Here is an 18525-nt window from a genome sequence, read left to right as displayed (position 1 = left end):
CAGTTGGATAAATGGCTGTATAGTTAGGCTGTATCTGTGCTATAGACCAGCAGATCTGGAGGTACAGTTGGATAAATGGCTGTATATTTAGGATGTATCTGTGCTATAAACCAGCAGATCTGGAGGTACAGTTGGATAAATGGTTGTATATTTAGGCTGTATCTGTGCTATAAACCAGCAGATGTGGAGGTACAGTTGGATAAATGGCTGTATATTTAGGCTGTATCTGTGTTATAAACCAGCAGATCTGGAGGTACAGTTGGATAAATGGCTGTATATTTAGGCTGTATCTGCGCTATAAACCAGCAGATCTGGAGGTACAGTTGGATAAATGGCTGTATATTTAGGCTGTATCTGTGCTATAGACCAGCAGATCTGGAGGTACAGTTGGATAAATGGCTGTATATTTAGGCTGTATCTGTGCTATAAACCAGCAGATCTGTACAGTTATGTAGTTGTTTTCAATAGTCGTGCATAAACTTGACATAATACAGGATCTGCTAGTCATACAATCTGTCTGTACACAGTGGATGTGATACAAATGGGAGTAATGTAGGTAATAGAGCACAGCAGCTGCCTTTGGCATTGGATGGTCTAACCTTCTGTAGGCCTCCCAAATCCAGAAAATCCAGTATCGCTATTTCCAGAAGTCTGCACAATAAGTTTAGGTTACGGTCAGGGAAAAGGTCAGGGTCATGGCCGGGTGAAAGGTCAGGGTCATGGCCGGGTGAAAGGTCAGGGTCATGGCTGTGTGAAAGGTCAGGAATAGTGCAGGGTGAAAGGTCAGGGTCATGGCTGGGTGAAAGGTCAGGGTCATGGCTGTGTGAAAGGTCAGGAATAGTGCAGGGTGAAAGGTCAGGGTCATGGCTGGGTGAAAGGTCAGGGTCATGGCTGGGTCAAAGGTCAGTGTTGGAGTCTAGAGAAGGGTCATTGTTATAGTCTGGTGAGAGGTCAGGGTGAAAATTGTACCAAAATCTTTTCAGCAGAAGCGTAAAGCGACTGAATATATTTAGTGTGGTTTCTGGAGGTAGAATTGTTGGACCGGCAGCCCGAATCGGGAGGAAACCACCATCGATGCACGACACATGTAGCCTCCTTTGATTGCAAGCATGATGGTTTATCTTGCGTTGCTTCTACATGCTTATCCCTTCAGTTAGAATTCAAGTGATGTGAAGAACCGAGAATCTTGCTGAGAATTGGGATGTGTTTCCGGCTGGACTTTCTGAGGTTCTAAAGAGTAATTGCAGCTTTACATCCTTGTCTGCCTGGTTCCTCTCACTTGTTCTGAGAATTATTGGTCCGTCGTCTTATTTCCAGCACACGTTTGTTGGAATTCTATAGCTGTCTTGTAGTGAGAATAGCTTGTGACTTCTAACGTCAGATGAAATGACTTCTGTCCCTCCGGACCGATTGATTTGGAAAGTAACATTTTAACCGACCCTTCTATAAGCGCTGAAAGGTTAATCAATTCTCTCCACTTCCGACATTCCTCCCATTGCCTCTGTCCTCTGATAATGAAGATATATGTGCCGGAGATCTGCGCAGAGCGGCAGACATCATACAGCGAGCGGGAAGATTATCGTTATTACACATTTACGATTGCTAGAAGAAATATCAGCAACCTCAGATATGCGGGTGATACGACTGTTATGGCAGAAAGTAAAGAAGAATTAACCACTTGAAGACTGTAGGCTTACACCCCCCCAGTGACCAGGCTATTTGTTTTACAATTCAGGCCACTGCAGCTTTAAGGGCTTGCTGCCGGGCTGTACAACTCAACACACAAGTGATTTCCCCCTCCCCCCCCTTCTGCTCAGCAACACAGCTTTCTGTTGGGCTCTGATCGCTGCTGGGATGTTTTTTGTTGGTTTGTCTTTTAACCACTTTGTCCTCCTTGACGTATAAAAACGTCAAGGAGGACAGGCGCGCTCCCGCGCCCGATCGCGCGCGTGCACGCGCACTCCCGGCCGCGGAGTCGGTAGCCACGGAATCAATGTATCGGGCTAGGGAGCCCGATCATTGATTCCTCTCCCCCGCTGAAAAAGCAGCAGCTTCTCTCGGAAGCTTCGCTCTTTCTGAAGCTGTGTCCCTCTAAGCGTACATTGTACGCTTAGAGTGACGTCATGTAAAAAAAATCGAGATTGCCATCTTGTGGCCAAAAAGTAAAACTACAAGTAAATGCCCAAAAACATTACAATACACCAATATTTCCCCAAATAAAACACTTTTATATCCCACCCTCCCAAAAATGCCCACATAAAATGTTTAATCAAAAAAAACATTACTATAAAAAAAAAAAACATAAATATTTACCTAAGGGTCTAAACTTTTTAAATATCTATGTAAAGATGAAATATTTCTATATTTTTTTTTTATAAGCTTGTAAATAGTGATGTATGCAAAACGGAAAAAATGCTCTTTTATTTCCAAATAAAATATTGTCGCCATACATTGTGATAGGGACATAATTTAAATGGTGAAATAACCGGGACATATGGGCAAATACAATACGTGAGTTTTAATTATGGAGGCATGTATTATTTTAAAACTATAATGGCCGAAAACTGACAAATAATGAATTTTTTCCATTTTTTTACAGCCGCCGCGTTCACGCTTATCGTCGTGACCCGGTCGTTATGTAGTTAAGAAACATCTTGATGAGGGTAAAAGAGTAAAGTGCAAAAGCTGGCCTGAAGCCTGAAGCTGAAACGAGAAAAAATGACAGTCAAAGTGGATATCCTGAATAATTTACTGCATTCCACTATATGTCCTTACAGGGACTCTTTACAGTGTATCTGAGCTGAAGGTCACAGGTACAAAATTGCATACTTGCCTAAAAAGATGGAATCCTGTGGACCCTAATGATGCCCCTCACCGTCCTCCTCCAGTCCCAGAGGGCGGACCCTACAAAGATTCCCAACAAGTGCTTGTCTGTAATCTGATGCAGGCTGCGCTCTTCTTCAAGCACTTGTGCAGCCATAGTACACCTGCGCGAGTACACCCGCGCCTGCACAGTAATCAGCTGCATAAACACGCTCCTGCCTGGAGAGGAGAGCAGCCCCCATCAGCTGGAGGGTCCCAGGCAGCGAGGGGTGACCAGAGGACAGCGAGGGGAGTCTCATCAGGATGCTTCCCTCTCCATAGGTAAGTATTTGTTGCTGACCCCCAGCTTCAGCACAGGTTCTCTTAAATGAGATACTTACCTGAGTAGTGGGAAGGATGGTCCAGAGGGATCTGCAGCCCACCACACAGCGCAGAGACCCTCTATACATATTCTACATCACTTTGTAATCTGTAAAGTGCTTCAGAAGATGCAACTCCAGCCACGCCCCTCCCATGGATGCTCACATCTGTACTGGGCACGTGCGAGTCAGCTCAGAGCATGCCCAGTACAACCAAGCGCTTGTGCATGCTGTGTACTTAACCCTTTTCTTGTTATTTGATTAATCTGTACTGTAAGCCCCCTTTCCATAAACATTTCACATTGTATTTAACTTTCTGCAGAAATACATCTTCCAGGCGTTCTCCTAATTACACAAGAAGATAAATCGCACTTGAAGTGAGAGGTGTATGGAGGCTGCCATGTTTATTTCCTTTTAAGCAATACCAGTTGCCTGGCTGCCCTGCTGACACTCTGCCTCTAATGCTTTCAGCCACAGCCCCTGAACAAGCATGCAAATCAGGTGCTCTGACTGAAGTCAGACTGGATTAGCTGCATGCTTGTTTCAGGAGTTTGATTCAGACAGTACTGCAGCCAAATATATCAGCAGGACTGCCAGGCAACTGGTATTGTATAAACGGAAAATGAATATGGCAGCCTCAACTTTTTTTTTTTTGGGGGGGGGGGTGTATGTTCGTTGTTATGTTTGCCATGATAAGGGGCAGGGTTTCAGGTTGCATAGGGAAATTACAAAAAAGAAAAATGACAGTACTGTGATTTTGTTTTTTTTATAAATCTGCCTATTTTATTTATTTTTAAATGTGATTTTTCATGCACTCCCATAGCCTCCATCCTACGCACAATCGCAGGAAGATGCAGCAAGCGGTATGGTTGCGCTTAGGTAAAGATCGCATTGCGCACGATCGCCAGACTATAGCAGAGGCTCGTATGCTGTCAGTGAGTCTTTATCACATTATTGCGGTGTAAATATTAGATTGGCGTTTTCTCCTCTGTACAGAAAGGTGGTCTCTGTTGGAGCAGAGTGGTCTGTAGATACAGATCAGCACCCAGTATAACAAGTCAGAACTCTTATTACTGAAGAAAAACATGCAGCGATATATCATACACCGCCATCAGGAAATGCAGCTTACTCAGAACAGAGAGAATACAGAGTGAATACAGGAAATAACAATCCCATATAGATCACATTTTACAGACAGTGACGTCTTGTGGTTGTTTTACTATACTGCAGTTTAAAGTAACTGTGTTTTTAAATCTCTAACAGTCTCTGCTGTCGGCCATCCTTCAGGGTGATCCTACTAACGCAGTTCTCTTCTTCCTTATAGCGGCCGCCGGACTCCCAGGAAGTCGCACGCACCGGACGAGAAGTGGCGGCCGCCGGGCGTCGGGTCTCCGCCACCCAGCAATGTCTGTGGAGCAGGACGACTTCTCAATGGAGGAAGAAGCGGAAGAGGAGGAAGATGAGCCCCCCAACAGCCCTGTGACGCTGGACGAGGAGGACGATGGGGAACCCAAGATCTGTAAGGCGTGCGGGGACAAGGCCACCGGCTACCACTTCAATGCCATGACCTGTGAGGGCTGCAAGGGCTTCTTCAGGTGGGTGCCAGGGATTCCAGCTTGCATGAAAGTATAATGCAAATTGTCTGCAGCTTGGAATTGCATTAGACTATGACTGGTAGGATTAGAAATCCGGCATGGGCAAATTTGGCCTTCCAGCTGTTAAGGAACTACAAGTCCCACAATGCATTTGCCTTTGAGTCATGACTGTGGCTGTAAGACTCCTGCAATGCATTGTGGCACTTGTAGTTCCTTAACAGCTGGAGGGCCAAGTTTGCCCATGCCTGGATTAGATTGTGAGCTATTTGAGGACAGTCAGTGACATGACTATGTACTCTGTAATGTGCTGCAGAAGATGTCAGTGCTATATAAATACATAATAATAATATGGTAGGACATTAGACTGTGACTATGGTAGGATTAGATTGTGAGCTCCTCTGTGTGTCAGACTGCCAGACCTCAGGCTTTGATCATGTCAGGCTGCTCTGTCCATGTTCCTCCCCCTTGCAGTTTTCACACCATGTTCATGATGGACCAACCATTAACCCAATATGAGGAACCTGCTTTTAACTCTTTCAGCTCTGCCGCGTCAGGTCATGCCACCATATTGTTTACCATTGGATTTTTAGCAGCAACCAATAACATTTGGTTACTCTGCTCTAGCATCAAAAGGATCTAATAACTTGGTAAATCTCAGAATCCACTTTAAAACCTTTGGGGCCACAGCCATCTGTCATGCTGCCCCTGCCCTTTGGAACACCTTCCCATACCTAAACAGTATAGCTCCAACCCTGGAGGCATTTAAAGCCAAACCAAAAATGCCACTTGTTATGTCTGGAATTTAGAAACACTTGTATATTCCCTTTGTAATGCATTCTCCCTGCAAGTATATATTGATCTGCATCTGATCTATTCCCTTTGAGCCCTATGGGAGAAAAGCACCTTAGAAATGTTGTTGTATTGTGAATACCATGTTCAGATCTATTCCTGGACCAGCAGTGGTCTTAAAAATAAAACTGAGGCCCTGGACAAACATTAACATAGCTTATATTTTATATTGAACTATTACTATACTAATTAACGTAGCTTATGCTATGTAAAGTAACGTATGCTACTCTGCTGACAGTAAAGTTATTGTGACCTCTGAAAACTGACTTGGGGCCCTGGGCAGTTGCCTAGTTTGGCTCCGGGGTAGCGCCGGCCTTTGCCTGGACTTTGACTATATAGTGACTGTGCACATGTCCAGCACATTTAACATAACGTAAAAGTTATTTTCTTATATTATATTTTCATTTATATCCTGGCATTTTCATCCTCAGAGTGCTGTACGGAATGTCCTGTGTTTCGTCTGACACTGGTTCCTGCCTTTGCTCCTTATCAGAGGTTCCCCCACCCCCTCCCTCTCCTCCCTCTTGTGGGTGGGATCAGCGCTTTGCTCACAGAAAAGGATTGGCTAATGCCCCTCCCAGTTCCTCCCTGACTTCCTCCTGTGAGTGATGATTGGATGGGGGAGGGGTTTGGATAGCTTATATACTGCTGGTCAGTCAAACCAAGCTGCATCTGACATTTACCCAGGTAGTCCGCATTGTAAATCCAGCTGCTCAGGTAATAAACGTATATAATGCAAAGATGATTTACCTGTAAGGCAGAAAATTTTGTGCATTTCAGAGTATGATCTATTCCTCACAATACACAAGCATGAACCAGCTATATAAAGAGTAAAATCTCCTCTGCAGAGGCTCTTGTGCAATGTGTGGGCGGGGCCGGCTGAACGCGTGTCATGTGACCCCAGCAGCACAGAGGCTCCTCCCAGGGCTGCTATATGGTCCGGGCTGTAGAACTGGTTCTACCTCTCTGGTCCTTGTTCTACACGGAGCTATTGTTGGCTGCTGAATGCTGAGATTGAAGCTTCCTCTCACCTGTATATCCTCCCTAGTGATGGTTACTGGCGAAGTGACTCCGCAACAAGTCATGTGACTTAAAGGACAACTCCGCAAGGACTAGAGAGTTTTCCCACTGGGTCATAGCAGCTGTTGTGACATCTGCTTCAGAATATACCCCAGTGGAAGCCGCAAACGCACAATGTAGCCAGAGCTAGATTTACATCTTGGTGGCGTATCGGCAATGAAGCTCTGGCACAATAAACTCCGCCCTCCAATGAACCCAAAAATCTCACCGACCTGCGATTGTGCTGGCTGCCCTTATTCCCTGGCTGGCTCCTTATCATCCGGGGGCAGTGATGTCATCGGCACTCCAGGATAGTGAGCCAAGACTCCTGCGACAGTCACCTCTCTGTACACTGGGGGCCCTAGGCTTCTGCCTAGTGTGCCTACAGTTAAATCTGGCCCAGCAGGGAGCAGCTGCTATTGGTGAATGCTAGCACAATCTACAATAGAAGAGGTGAGGATAGGTGAAGACTGAGAGATCCCATAAACCGATGAGAGGTTTATCATTTTATCAGAGAGAAGCCCCTCCCAGTTCCGGTTCATTTTACGGTAACCAGTCAGTTAGGTTGTCAGCAGAGTAAGGCAAGCCCGCTAAGAGAAGGATGAAACTGATAATACCCCGTTGTGTTGTGTAAGGCGATGTTCCACGTCTTCCGCATTCTTACATTTCATCACAAAGTCTCTGGAGACATTCCATATTCCACTCCCTTAACGAGGACCTGTAGTGAAAATAACACAATGCAGTGACTAAGCAATAGGTGATGCAGAGGTTGTCACTGCGCCGGGCCCCTGGACCAGAGGGGCCCACTAGGGGACTTGCTTCATCTATCTTATTAGCTTTTCATTGGTGCTATGCTGGTAATATACTCCTCTATATGTGCATTGTATAGTGGTAATCCTTAGCTAACTGTCTTCTTATTCTAAAAACACCTCTCTGACACTGCAGCTGTCCCCTCCCCTGTTTACACCTCTGACACTGCAGCTATCCCCTCCCCTGCTTATACCTTTCTGACACTGCAGCTGTCCCCTCCCCTGCTTACACCTCTCTGACACTGCAGCTGTCCCCTCCCCTGCTTACACCTCTCTGCCACTGCAGCTGTCCCCTCCCCTGCTTACACCTCTCTGACACTGCAGCTGCCCCCTCCCCTGCTTACACCTCTCTGACACTGCAGCTGTCCCCTCCCCTGCATACACCTCTCTGACACTGCAACTGTCTCCTCCCCTGCTTACACTTCTCTGACACTGCAGCTGTCCCCTCCCCTGCATACACCTCTCTGACACGGCAGCTGTCCCCTCCCCTGCTTACACCTCTCTGACACGGCAGCTGTCCCTTCCCCTGCTTACACCTCTGACATGGCAGCTGTCCCCTCCCCTGCTTACACCTCTGACACTGCAGCTGTCCCCTCCCCTGCTTACACCTCTCTGACACGGCAGCTCTCCCCTCCCCTGCTTACACCTCTGACACGGCAGCTGTCCCCTCCCCTGCTTACACCTCTCTGACACTGCAGCTGTCCCCTCCCCTGCGTACACCTCTCTGACACTGCAGCTGTCCCCTCCCCTGCTTACACCTCTCTGACACTGCAGCTGTCCCCTCCCCTGCTTACACCTCTCTGACACTGCAGCTGTCCCCTCCCCTGCTTACACCTCTCTGACACTGCGGCTGTCCCCTCCCCTGCTTACATCTCTCTGACACTGCAGCTGTCCCCTCCCCTGCTTACACCTTTCTGACACTGCAGCTGTCCCCTCCCCTGCTTACACCTCTCTGCCACTGCAGCTGTCCCCTCCCCTGCTTACACCTCTCTGACACTGCAGCTGCCCCCTCCCCTGCTTACACCTCTCTGACACTGCAGCTGTCCCCTCCCCTGCATACACCTCTCTGACACTGCAACTGTCTCCTCCCCTGCTTACACTTCTCTGACACTGCAGCTGTCCCCTCCCCTGCATACACCTCTCTGACACGGCAGCTGTCCCCTCCCCTGCTTACACCTCTCTGACACGGCAGCTGTCCCTTCCCCTGCTTACACCTCTGACATGGCAGCTGTCCCCTCCCCTGCTTACTCCTCTGACACTGCAGCTGTCCCCTCCCCTGCTTACACCTCTCTGACACGGCAGCTCTCCCCTCCCCTGCTTACACCTCTGACACGGCAGCTGTCCCCTCCCCTGCTTACACCTCTCTGACACTGCAGCTGTCCCCTCCCCTGCGTACACCTCTCTGACACTGCAGCTGTCCCCTCCCCTGCGTACACCTCTCTGACACTGCAGCTGTCCCCTCCCCTGCTTACACCTCTCTGACACTGCAGCTGTCCCCTCCCCTGCTTACACCTCTCTGACACTGCAGCTGTCCCCTCCCCTGCTTACACCTCTCTGACACTGCGGCTGTCCCCTCCCCTGCTTACATCTCTCTGACACTGCAGCTGTCCCCTCCCCTGCTTACACCTTTCTGACACTGCAGCTGTCCCCTCCCCTGCTTACACCTCTCTGACACTGCAGCTGTCCCCTCCCCTGCTTACACCTCTCTGACACTGCGGCTGTCCCCTCCCCTGCTTACATCTCTCTGACACTGCAGCTGTCCCCTCCCCTGCTTACACCTTTCTGACACTGCAGCTGTCCCCTCCCCTGCTTACACCTCTCTGCCACTGCAGCTGTCCCCTCCCCTGCTTACACCTCTCTGACACTGCAGCTGCCCCCTCCCCTGCTTACACCTCTCTGACACTGCAGCTGTCCCCTCCCCTGCATACACCTCTCTGACACTGCAACTGTCTCCTCCCCTGCTTACACTTCTCTGACACTGCAGCTGTCCCCTCCCCTGCATACACCTCTCTGACATGGCAGCTGTCCCCTCCCCTGCTTACACCTCTCTGACACGGCAGCTGTCCCCTCCCCTGCTTACACCTCTGACACTGCAGCTGTCCCCTCCCCTGCTTACACCTCTCTGACACGGCAGCTCTCCCCTCCCCTGCTTACACCTCTGACACGGCAGCTGTCCCCTCCCCTGCGTACACCTCTCTGACACTGCAGCTGTCCCCTCCCCTGCGTACACCTCTCTGACACTGCAGCTGTCCCCTCCCCTGCGTACACCTCTCTGACACTGCAGCTGTCCCCTCCCCTGCTTACACCTCTCTGACACTGCAGCTGTCCCCTCCCCTGCTTACACCTCTCTGACACTGCAGCTGTCCCCTCCCCTGCTTACACCTCTCTGACACTGCGGCTGTCCCCTCCCCTGCTTACATCTCTCTGACACTGCAGCTGTCCCCTCCCCTGCTTACACCTTTCTGACACTGCAGCTGTCCCCTCCCCTGCTTACACCTCTCTGACACTGCAGCTGTCCCCTCCCCTGCTTACACCTCTCTGACACTGCAGCTGTCCCCTCCCCTGCTTACACCTCTGACACTGCAGCTGTCCCCTCCCCTGCTTACACCTCTCTGACACTGCAGCTGTCCCCTCCCCTGCTTACACCTCTGACACTGCAGCTGTCCCCTCCCCTGCTTACACCTCTCTGACACTGCAGCTGTCCCCTCCCCTGCTTACACCTCTCTGACACTGCAGCTGTCCCCTCCCCTGCTTACACCTCTCTGACACTGCAGCTGTCCTTGGTAGGTTTTGGGGCTCCATATCAGGACTACTCTGCTGGGACTGGTCAGCAGCTCCTCTCTGCACCTTCTTACCCTCAATTGTCCATAAAGAGCGACTTTTAAAACCCGAGTGGGGTCAGGTTAAGTCTCCCCACCTGTCGGTATGGTGGTCATTAATTGGTTAGGGTGATATGGTGTAATATAATAAATATGTCGCCTTAAGGTGGCCACTAACGTTACAATTTGCTGAACGATCGTTTACAAACGATTCTTCATATGAAGGTTCTGAAATAATCGTTTGGGACCACTAATGGACAAAAATCTCCTAACCAAGTTTTCGGGTAGATTTCAATAATCTGATCGGATTGGTTAGGAGATTTTTGTCCATTAGTGGTTGCAAACGATCATTTCTAATCGTTCATACAAAGAATCGTTCGGCAAATTGTATCGTTAGTGGCCACCTTTACTGATTATGTAATTTCTTCCTCTGGATGTGTATCTCCGGATCTGGATATTGCCAGCACCCGAATTAGACTAAGTCTAGCGTAATTTGGGCTGTATTTAATATTACGGCCTAGGGCAGCGCCCAAATCGGGCCCTGCGTGGCGCCAGGCGGGCGCTGAACTCGCCGAACTCTGACACTGATCCTCCATGTAAGACAGAGATGATCTTATGATGGGGGAGGGGATCAGCAGACCTGTTCCCATGCAGTGCTAGGCAGACCAGGTGCCGCACATGTAAACACATGTATGTAATAAGGGCACCATTATCCTTGAAGAAGCGATGGATTTGTTTGAAAGAGGCTCTTGATGTGGCGAGTGACATAAAAGGCCATCCAGGCGAGGCCCATTCACCCTCCATCATCCCATTTCCATGGGTTACCAGGGAAAGATGGGGGTTGCTAGGTGACCGGGCGGACTCCATAGTGGAAGTGCTGCTGGAGGAGCAGAGGGTTCATTAGTGTCTCGCTAGACCTGGGATGGATGGGAGGAAGAGGGGAACTCTGGGAATTCATGGCGTATTCCTAGAACTCTGTGACTCCTACACAGCGGCTGATGGAAATCGCACTATCCTAGCATCGCAGAGCTGCGTAGCGATTATCACACACACGGTCCGGTTACAGCTATACGGTTGTTATTATTATCAGAGCAGGATATTCTGTAACGGCTGCGGAGATCAAATATCTCTTCCCTACGTCACGGCGGCCGCTCACAGCTAAGATGTTCCAGGATCTCCCTCCCCTGCTCTTGTAATTGGCTCTCTTCTAATCCCTTCACAATAGGCTGTCAGCTGTGCCAATAAAATAACAAAAATCAGTGCTGCAACTGTTAGGGCCCGTTTCCATTATGGCGAATTTGCGTGCATTAGTCACACGCAAATTCGTCTAGCAATGTGTTTTAATGTGAATGTGATGTAAATCGGATGGCTCTGTCACAATTTTCTGCATGCTGCGAGTGGGAGGTGTAAATCGCACGTTATGTATTTAATGGGAAATTTGCTTGCGGTTTCATTGCACGTTTTTTTCCACAAGTGTTTTCGCTGACAACGTTTTTTTGTTTTGTTTTTTGTTTTTTTCTTCTCTCAAGTCACAGTTTAATGTCTGTAAAAAAAAAAAAAAATTTTTTTTTACATATTACAGCATGGGGAAAAAATGTGAATTCGCACGAAAACGCATATACAAGTACATGCGAATTCGCATATGCATGCAAATTTGCATGCATTTTTTTCAGTGCGAATTTGCCTAGGTACAGTACAAATGGGCACCTAAGTATTTGGAAAAACAAAGTTTTTGCCGGCAAAACTCTGAAAGTCAGGACGTTGGCAAATTCAGAAGAGCTTTTCTCAGAAGTTCAGATGATGCCCCCCAGAGGGCCGCAGGATCTGCTGATAAGATGATTTCACAGCTTCCATTGCCTTCTGTGAGTGGCACAAAGCGCATGCCTGGAGTCACCCCCTGCGTAAAACCGATTAAATCAACACAACTTTCCTGTGTCTTCCGCTTTTCACCTGCTAATCATCCACTCCAGCTGTAGATCTAGTTGTCAAGGCCGTTTTTAGACATAGGTGAACCAGGCAGATGCCTGGGGTGACAACTGTAGGAAGTACACTTTAGTAGAAAAAATCACTTGGCACACAGCTGGTTAGGTGGGGGATAGAAGTAGCTCCAATGAGCCTGCAAAAGGATTCACCCATGCATTGGCACCTGATAGTTAGCTCACAGTCCAAGCAGAGAGTAGTGCAGCTAGCTTAAAAACAGTGCAGAGCACAAACTTGGACATGAAGCACACAAAAAGTACGCTGTGCACCTTACTCTTGCAGGTTTCTTTTATTCCATCCTTCAGCCAACAGCCAGCATGAATGACATAGAAAAACAGAACAGTCAAACCTGGATCGATGTGGGTGCCAGGGTGAGCGGGGAAGAGGTGACCAGGGGATAGGTGGACGGCACTACAGCCGTTTCACGCCGTCTGGCGCTTGTTCACGTGCGTGTGTCCAATAACGGGGCAGCGCTGTGCGGCTTCCTACATAGTCTTCAAGCCGCGCCACCAGCGCTGTCCCATTGGTGTAAGTTACGTGGGAGTGAAGGTCGGGGGTGAAGAGGCGGAGACTCGCCGCTAGAATCGAGCGTGCAGCTTATATCATCATGCTAGGCTGCGCTATGCAGCCGGGTAAAAGTGACAAGTGCAAACCAAGTAATTACGTGAGATACACACATTACATTTGTGGACACAATTTCATGCCAAAACCATTCGTTTAACCTAAATAACATATTAATCGAACAAAGTGCATATAGTCAAAGTGCTACAGTGCATAATTAAGGGCATACATAGACGCCGGCATTCTGGCTTAGCTGCCTGGGATCCTGAAACATTAAATGTTTAAAATTAATCCCTTTATTAGTATACACTTAAAAAAGGGGGAAACAAAGGATACCACCCCATAGACCCACCCCAAGGGGGCTCCCACTTAAAAACAAGATTAGGGGGTAAAGTTGCGTGCAAAGAGATCTAAATGGGGCACACTCACATTCTATAGTGTGCCTATACTCCTACAGGGAGTGAAGGTTCCGGACTGCCCACCCCACATACAAATGACCGGAGGCCACCTCATTTTTGTATATTCAAAGAGAGGGGGACAGATCATCCCCTTGACGGGGAGCGCTTTAAAGAGCCAGCGCCCTGGATTTAAGCCAGATGCGTTTTGAATCAGAATCAAGTGACCAGCAGATGTCTAATTGGTCATTGGGAGAGAAAGGGAGGGAAAAGTGGGACCCACGAAATGGGGGAACACCCATGGATTCCATACGGGGGCAGGCCCGAATCGTGATGAGAATGTGAGTGTGCCCCATTTAGATCTCTTTGCACGCAACTTTACCCCCTAATCTTGTTTTTAAGTGGGAGCCCCCTTGGGGTGGGTCTATGGGGTGGTATCCTTTGTTTCCCCCTTTTTTAAGTGTATACTAATAAAGGGATTAATTTTAAACATTTAATGTTTCAGGATCCCAGGCAGCTAAGCCAGAATGCCGGCGTCTATGTATGCCCTTAATTATGCACTGTAGCACTTTGACTATATGCACTTTGTTCGATTAATATGTTATTTAGGTTAAACGAATGGTTTTGGCATGAAATTGTGTCCACAAATGTAATGTGTGTATCTCACGTAATTACTTGGTTTGCACTTGTCACTTTTACCCGGCTGCATAGCGCAGCCTAGCATGATGATATAAGCTGCACGCTCGATTCTAGCGGCGAGTCTCCGCCTCTTCACCCCCGACCTTCACTCCCACGTAACTTACACCAATGGGACAGCGCTGGGGGCGCGGCTTGAAGACTCTATGTAGGAAGCCGCACAGCGCTGCCCCGTTATTGGACACACGCACGTGAACAAGCGCCAGACGGCGTGAAACGGCTGTAGTGCCGTCCACCTATCCCCTGGTCACCTCTTCCCCGCTCACCCTGGCACCCACATCGATCCAGGTTTGACTGTTCTGTTTTTCTATGTCATTCATGCTGGCTGTTGGCTGAAGGATGGAATAAAAGAAACATGCAAGAGTAAGGTGCACAGCGTACTTTTTGTGTGCTTCACAACTGTAGGAAGATTTGAATTTTTCCTTTTAAAATGATACTAGTTGCCTGACTCTCCTGCTAATCCTCTGTCTCTGCTACGTTTAGCCACAGCCCCTGAACAAGCATGCAGCAGATTAGGTGCTCTGACTGAAGTCAGACTGGATTAGCTGCATGCTTGTTTCAGGTGTGTGATTCAGCCGCTACTGCAGCCAAAGAAATCAGCAGGACAGCCAGGCAACTGGTATTGTTTAAAAGGAAACATCCGTATCCCTCTTAGTTAAGGTTCCCTTTAAGAAAGGAATGGATGGTCATTTTAACACCTAAATGGTTGCCGCTGTATTGATTGTTGCAGCTCTGATTGGGTTTCCAGGACAATATTGTAACCTGTAAAGACCCAGGCTGTACATAAACAGTATAATGCTTATAAAGTGGATACACTCCCCTCAAAACTGTTATTGGAAGAACTTGCGTGTGTTCAGTGACTTTGGGCCAGTGGGATGTATATGGCCTGGTAATAATTTGTGTATCCTTTACAAATTGGTAGCTCTTCTTACACATCTGCCTGCTCAGTCCAGGTCTCTTTCAGTGGTAGCTCTTTCTCTAAATCCCTTCCTATCAGCGTCCCCCAAGGCTCAGTCCTTGGACCTGTTCCCTTCTCTCTTTACACCTCCTTTGGCCTCAGTACTATTTGTATGCTGATGACCCCCTCAAATACCATTCTGACCCCGACTTGTCTCCATCTATGTCCTGCAAAATGGTTAATGTTGCCTCATATCATTCATGGATGTTTGACAGGCACCTGAAATTCTACCTGAATAAAACTGAGCTAGTCCCCTTCCCTTTGTTCCCCTCCTCTGGGACATACTGTATCTCTAGCTGTCCCTTCAAATCCTTACATAGCTAACAACTCCTGGTACCTGCTCTTATTATCTCTCACATAGACTATTACAGGATTCGCTAATGTTGTATTTGGACCACAATGGCGGGTGTCTACAATCTGTCATGAATGCAGTAGCAAGACTTTTTATTCTTCTTATCGCTCCCCTTTTGCTTCTTCGCCATGCAAATCTATGAAAACAAAAAATTTGAAATTTCTAGAAAAACATTTGAGCAGCAAGGTCTTCCAGTGAATGCCACAGCCTTTCTGTTGCATTGAGGTTGTGGCACTGACATTCTTGCACCTCTGTTGTGACATTCGCCTTGCTCTGCTCTGGTGGCCGTGGCTTAGGGATTGTATGAAGTCTCTCGTGGCTTTTCTGCTCTCGTGCCATCAGCTTCAGTAATTAAATCATTAAACGTTGTCGTGGAGTCCTGAATCGAATCCTTGGAGGAGCTTTTCAAGGTCTCGCTCTGCAGAAGAAGGCGCAGCTCTCTCTCCATGGCTTTCTCTCTCCTGGAAGGTCATAGAGTATCGGCATTGTGATTATTTTGTGTTTTGTTCAGTCAGATGAATGAGTTCAGAATTATATTCTTGTAGATGGAGAACTCGAGTCGAGGTCCTCCTGTCTGCCGGGATCTATTCATACAGCAGAGCAGCTTATAGGAGACGCATTCTTCCTGTAATTTCCGGAGTATTTTCAGCATCCAGAGGAGTAAGATGGAAGGGGGAGGGGGCACCTCTTATTCAGCCCATTACTTACGCGTAGGATGAAGGTTTATTCATAGAGCAGAATTGTCTCGGGGGGGGGGGGGGGGGGGGGGGGGGTGGTGGCATTCAAGCAGGCTTCTTATGGGAGCAAGGAGTGCTTACCGTCATGTGTCTCCTCATACATGTGTCTCCTTATGTTCAAATAATATATGATCAGCCAACTGTAATTCAACACTGCAGTAAAAGTGACTTAAAGGAACTCAAGACAAATGTTTATTATTATGTATTCCTATACATATTATTATCATATCTATATATATAATAGACTAAGTGCCTCAACCTTCAAACAAGAAGAAGAAGTACTTTGCATGAGAAAATTTATGCGTGCTCAAACACCAAGTTTAAGGCCTCTTTTCCACGGACTGTTGAGCTGTGTGCTCAGCAAGCAGTTACCAGGCAGCAGTGAGCAGATACCAGGCAGCAGCAAGCAGTTACCAGGCAGCAGCAAGCAGTTACCAGGCAGCAGTGAGCATATACCAGGCAGCAACAAGCAGTTACCAGGCAGCAACAAGCAGTTACCAGGCAGCAACAAGCAGTTACCAGGCAGCAGCAAGCAGTTACCAGGCAGCAACAAGCAGTTACCAGGCAGCAGCAAGCAGTTACCAGGCAGCAGCAAGCAGTTACCAGGCAGCAGCAAGCAGTTACCAGGCAGCAGCAAGCAGTTACCAGGCAGCAGCAAGCAGTTACCAGGCAGCAGTGAGCAGATACCAGGCAGCAACAAGCAGTTACCAGGCAGCAACAAGCAGTTACCAGGCAGCAACAAGCAGTTACCAGGCAGCAGCAAGCAGTTACCAGGCAGCAACAAGCAGTTACCAGGCAGCAGCAAGCAGTTACCAGGCAGCAGCAAGCAGTTACCAGGCAGCAGCAAGCAGTTACCAGGCAGCAGCAAGCAGTTACCAGGCAGCAGCAAGCAGTTACCAGGCAGCAGCAAGCAGTTATCAGGCAGCAGTGAGCAGATACCAGGCAGCAACAAGCAGTTACCAGGCAGCAACAAGCAGTTACCAGGCAGCAACAAGCAGTTACCAGGCAGCAGCAAGCAGTTACCAGGCAGCAGCAAGCAGTTACCAGGCAGCAACGAGCAGTTACCAGGCAGCAACGAGCAGTTACCAGGCAGCAACAAGCAGTTATCAGGCAGCAGTGAGCAGATACCAGGCAGCAACAAGCAGTTACCAGGCAGCAGCGAGCAGTTACCAGGCAGCAGTGAGCAGATACCAGGCAGCAGCGAGCAGTTACCAGGCAGCAGCGAGCAGTTACCAGGCAGCAGCGAGCAGTTACCAGGCAGCAGCGAGCAGTTACCAGGCAGCAGCGAGCAGTTACCAGGCAGCAGCGAGCAGTTACCAGGCAGCAGCGAGCAGTTACCAGGCAGCAGCGAGCAGTTACCAGGCAGCAGCGAGCAGTTACCAGGCAGCAGCGAGCAGTTACCAGGCAGCAGCGAGCAGTTACCAGGCAGCAGCGAGCAGTTACCAGGCAGCAGCGAGCAGTTACCAGGCAGCAGCGAGCAGTTACCAGGCAGCAGCGAGCAGTTACCAGGCAGCAGCGAGCAGTTACCAGGCAGCAGCGAGCAGTTACCAGGCAGCAGCGAGCAGTTACCAGGCAGCAGCGAGCAGTTACCAGGCAGCAGCGAGCAGTTACCAGGCAGCAGCGAGCAGTTACCAGGCAGCAGCGAGCAGTTACCAGGCAGCAGCGAGCAGTTACCAGGCAGCAGCGAGCAGTTACCAGGCAGCAGCGAGCAGTTACCAGGCAGCAGCGAGCAGTTACCAGGCAGCAGCGAGCAGTTACCAGGCAGCAGCGAGCAGTTACCAGGCAGCAGCGAGCAGTTACCAGGCAGCAGCGAGCAGTTACCAGGCAGCAGCGAGCAGTTACCAGGCAGCAGCGAGCAGTTACCAGGCAGCAGCGAGCAGTTACCAGGCAGCAGCGAGCAGTTACCAGGCAGCAGCGAGCAGTTACCAGGCAGCAGCGAGCAGTTACCAGGCAGCAGCGAGCAGTTACCAGGCAGCAGCGAGCAGTTACCAGGCAGCAGCGAGCAGTTGTGAGAGTTTGAGAGCCATTGCACTGCCTATTCACAGTCCATGGAAAAAAGGCCTTACCCTAGCAAGTCTGACATTTGCAAATCTGGCCTAATTGGCTATTCATGAGGCAATGCTCATGCAAATGCATGCACAAACCAATACCACAAAGCAGTCACCCTGCTACATGCTACATTAGCACTATCCGGCTTAGTGCACACCAGAGCGGTTCGGCAGCATTTTACGATCCACTTGCGGCTGCGGATACGCTTGGGTAATGTATTTCAATGGGCTGGTGCACACCAGAGCGGGAGGCGTTTTGCTGAAACGCATACTCCCGAGGTGAGGCATTTTTTGGATTGCGGAGGCGTTTCTGCCTCCAATGTAAAGTATAGGAAAAACGCAAACCGCTCTGAAAAACGGCAGTTCAGAGCGGTTTTGCAGGCGTTTTTGTTACAGAAGCTGTTCAGTAACAGCTTTACTGTAACAATATATGAAATCTACTACACCAAAAACGCTTTACAAAACCGCAAAATGCTAGGTGAAAT

General features: G+C 48.8%; 1 protein-coding gene across 2 annotated transcripts in view; it reads left to right on the top strand.

Annotated features, from left to right (window-relative positions):
- Positions 1-18525, top strand: part of NR1I2 (nuclear receptor subfamily 1 group I member 2) — a 95181-nt gene that overhangs the window by 44491 nt on the left and 32165 nt on the right. For both annotated transcript variants that reach the window (XM_068270970.1, XM_068270971.1), the window contains exon 2: positions 4507-4777. In XM_068270970.1, coding sequence (XP_068127071.1) covers positions 4587-4777 — 191 coding nt within the window. In that variant the 5' untranslated portion in view covers positions 4507-4586. The remainder of the gene's footprint in view (positions 1-4506; positions 4778-18525) is intronic.

Source organism: Hyperolius riggenbachi, chromosome 2 (assembly GCF_040937935.1).
Source record: "Hyperolius riggenbachi isolate aHypRig1 chromosome 2, aHypRig1.pri, whole genome shotgun sequence".
Classification (NCBI taxonomy): domain Eukaryota; kingdom Metazoa; phylum Chordata; class Amphibia; order Anura; family Hyperoliidae; genus Hyperolius; species Hyperolius riggenbachi.
This window is presented reverse-complemented; position numbering and strand designations above follow the sequence as displayed.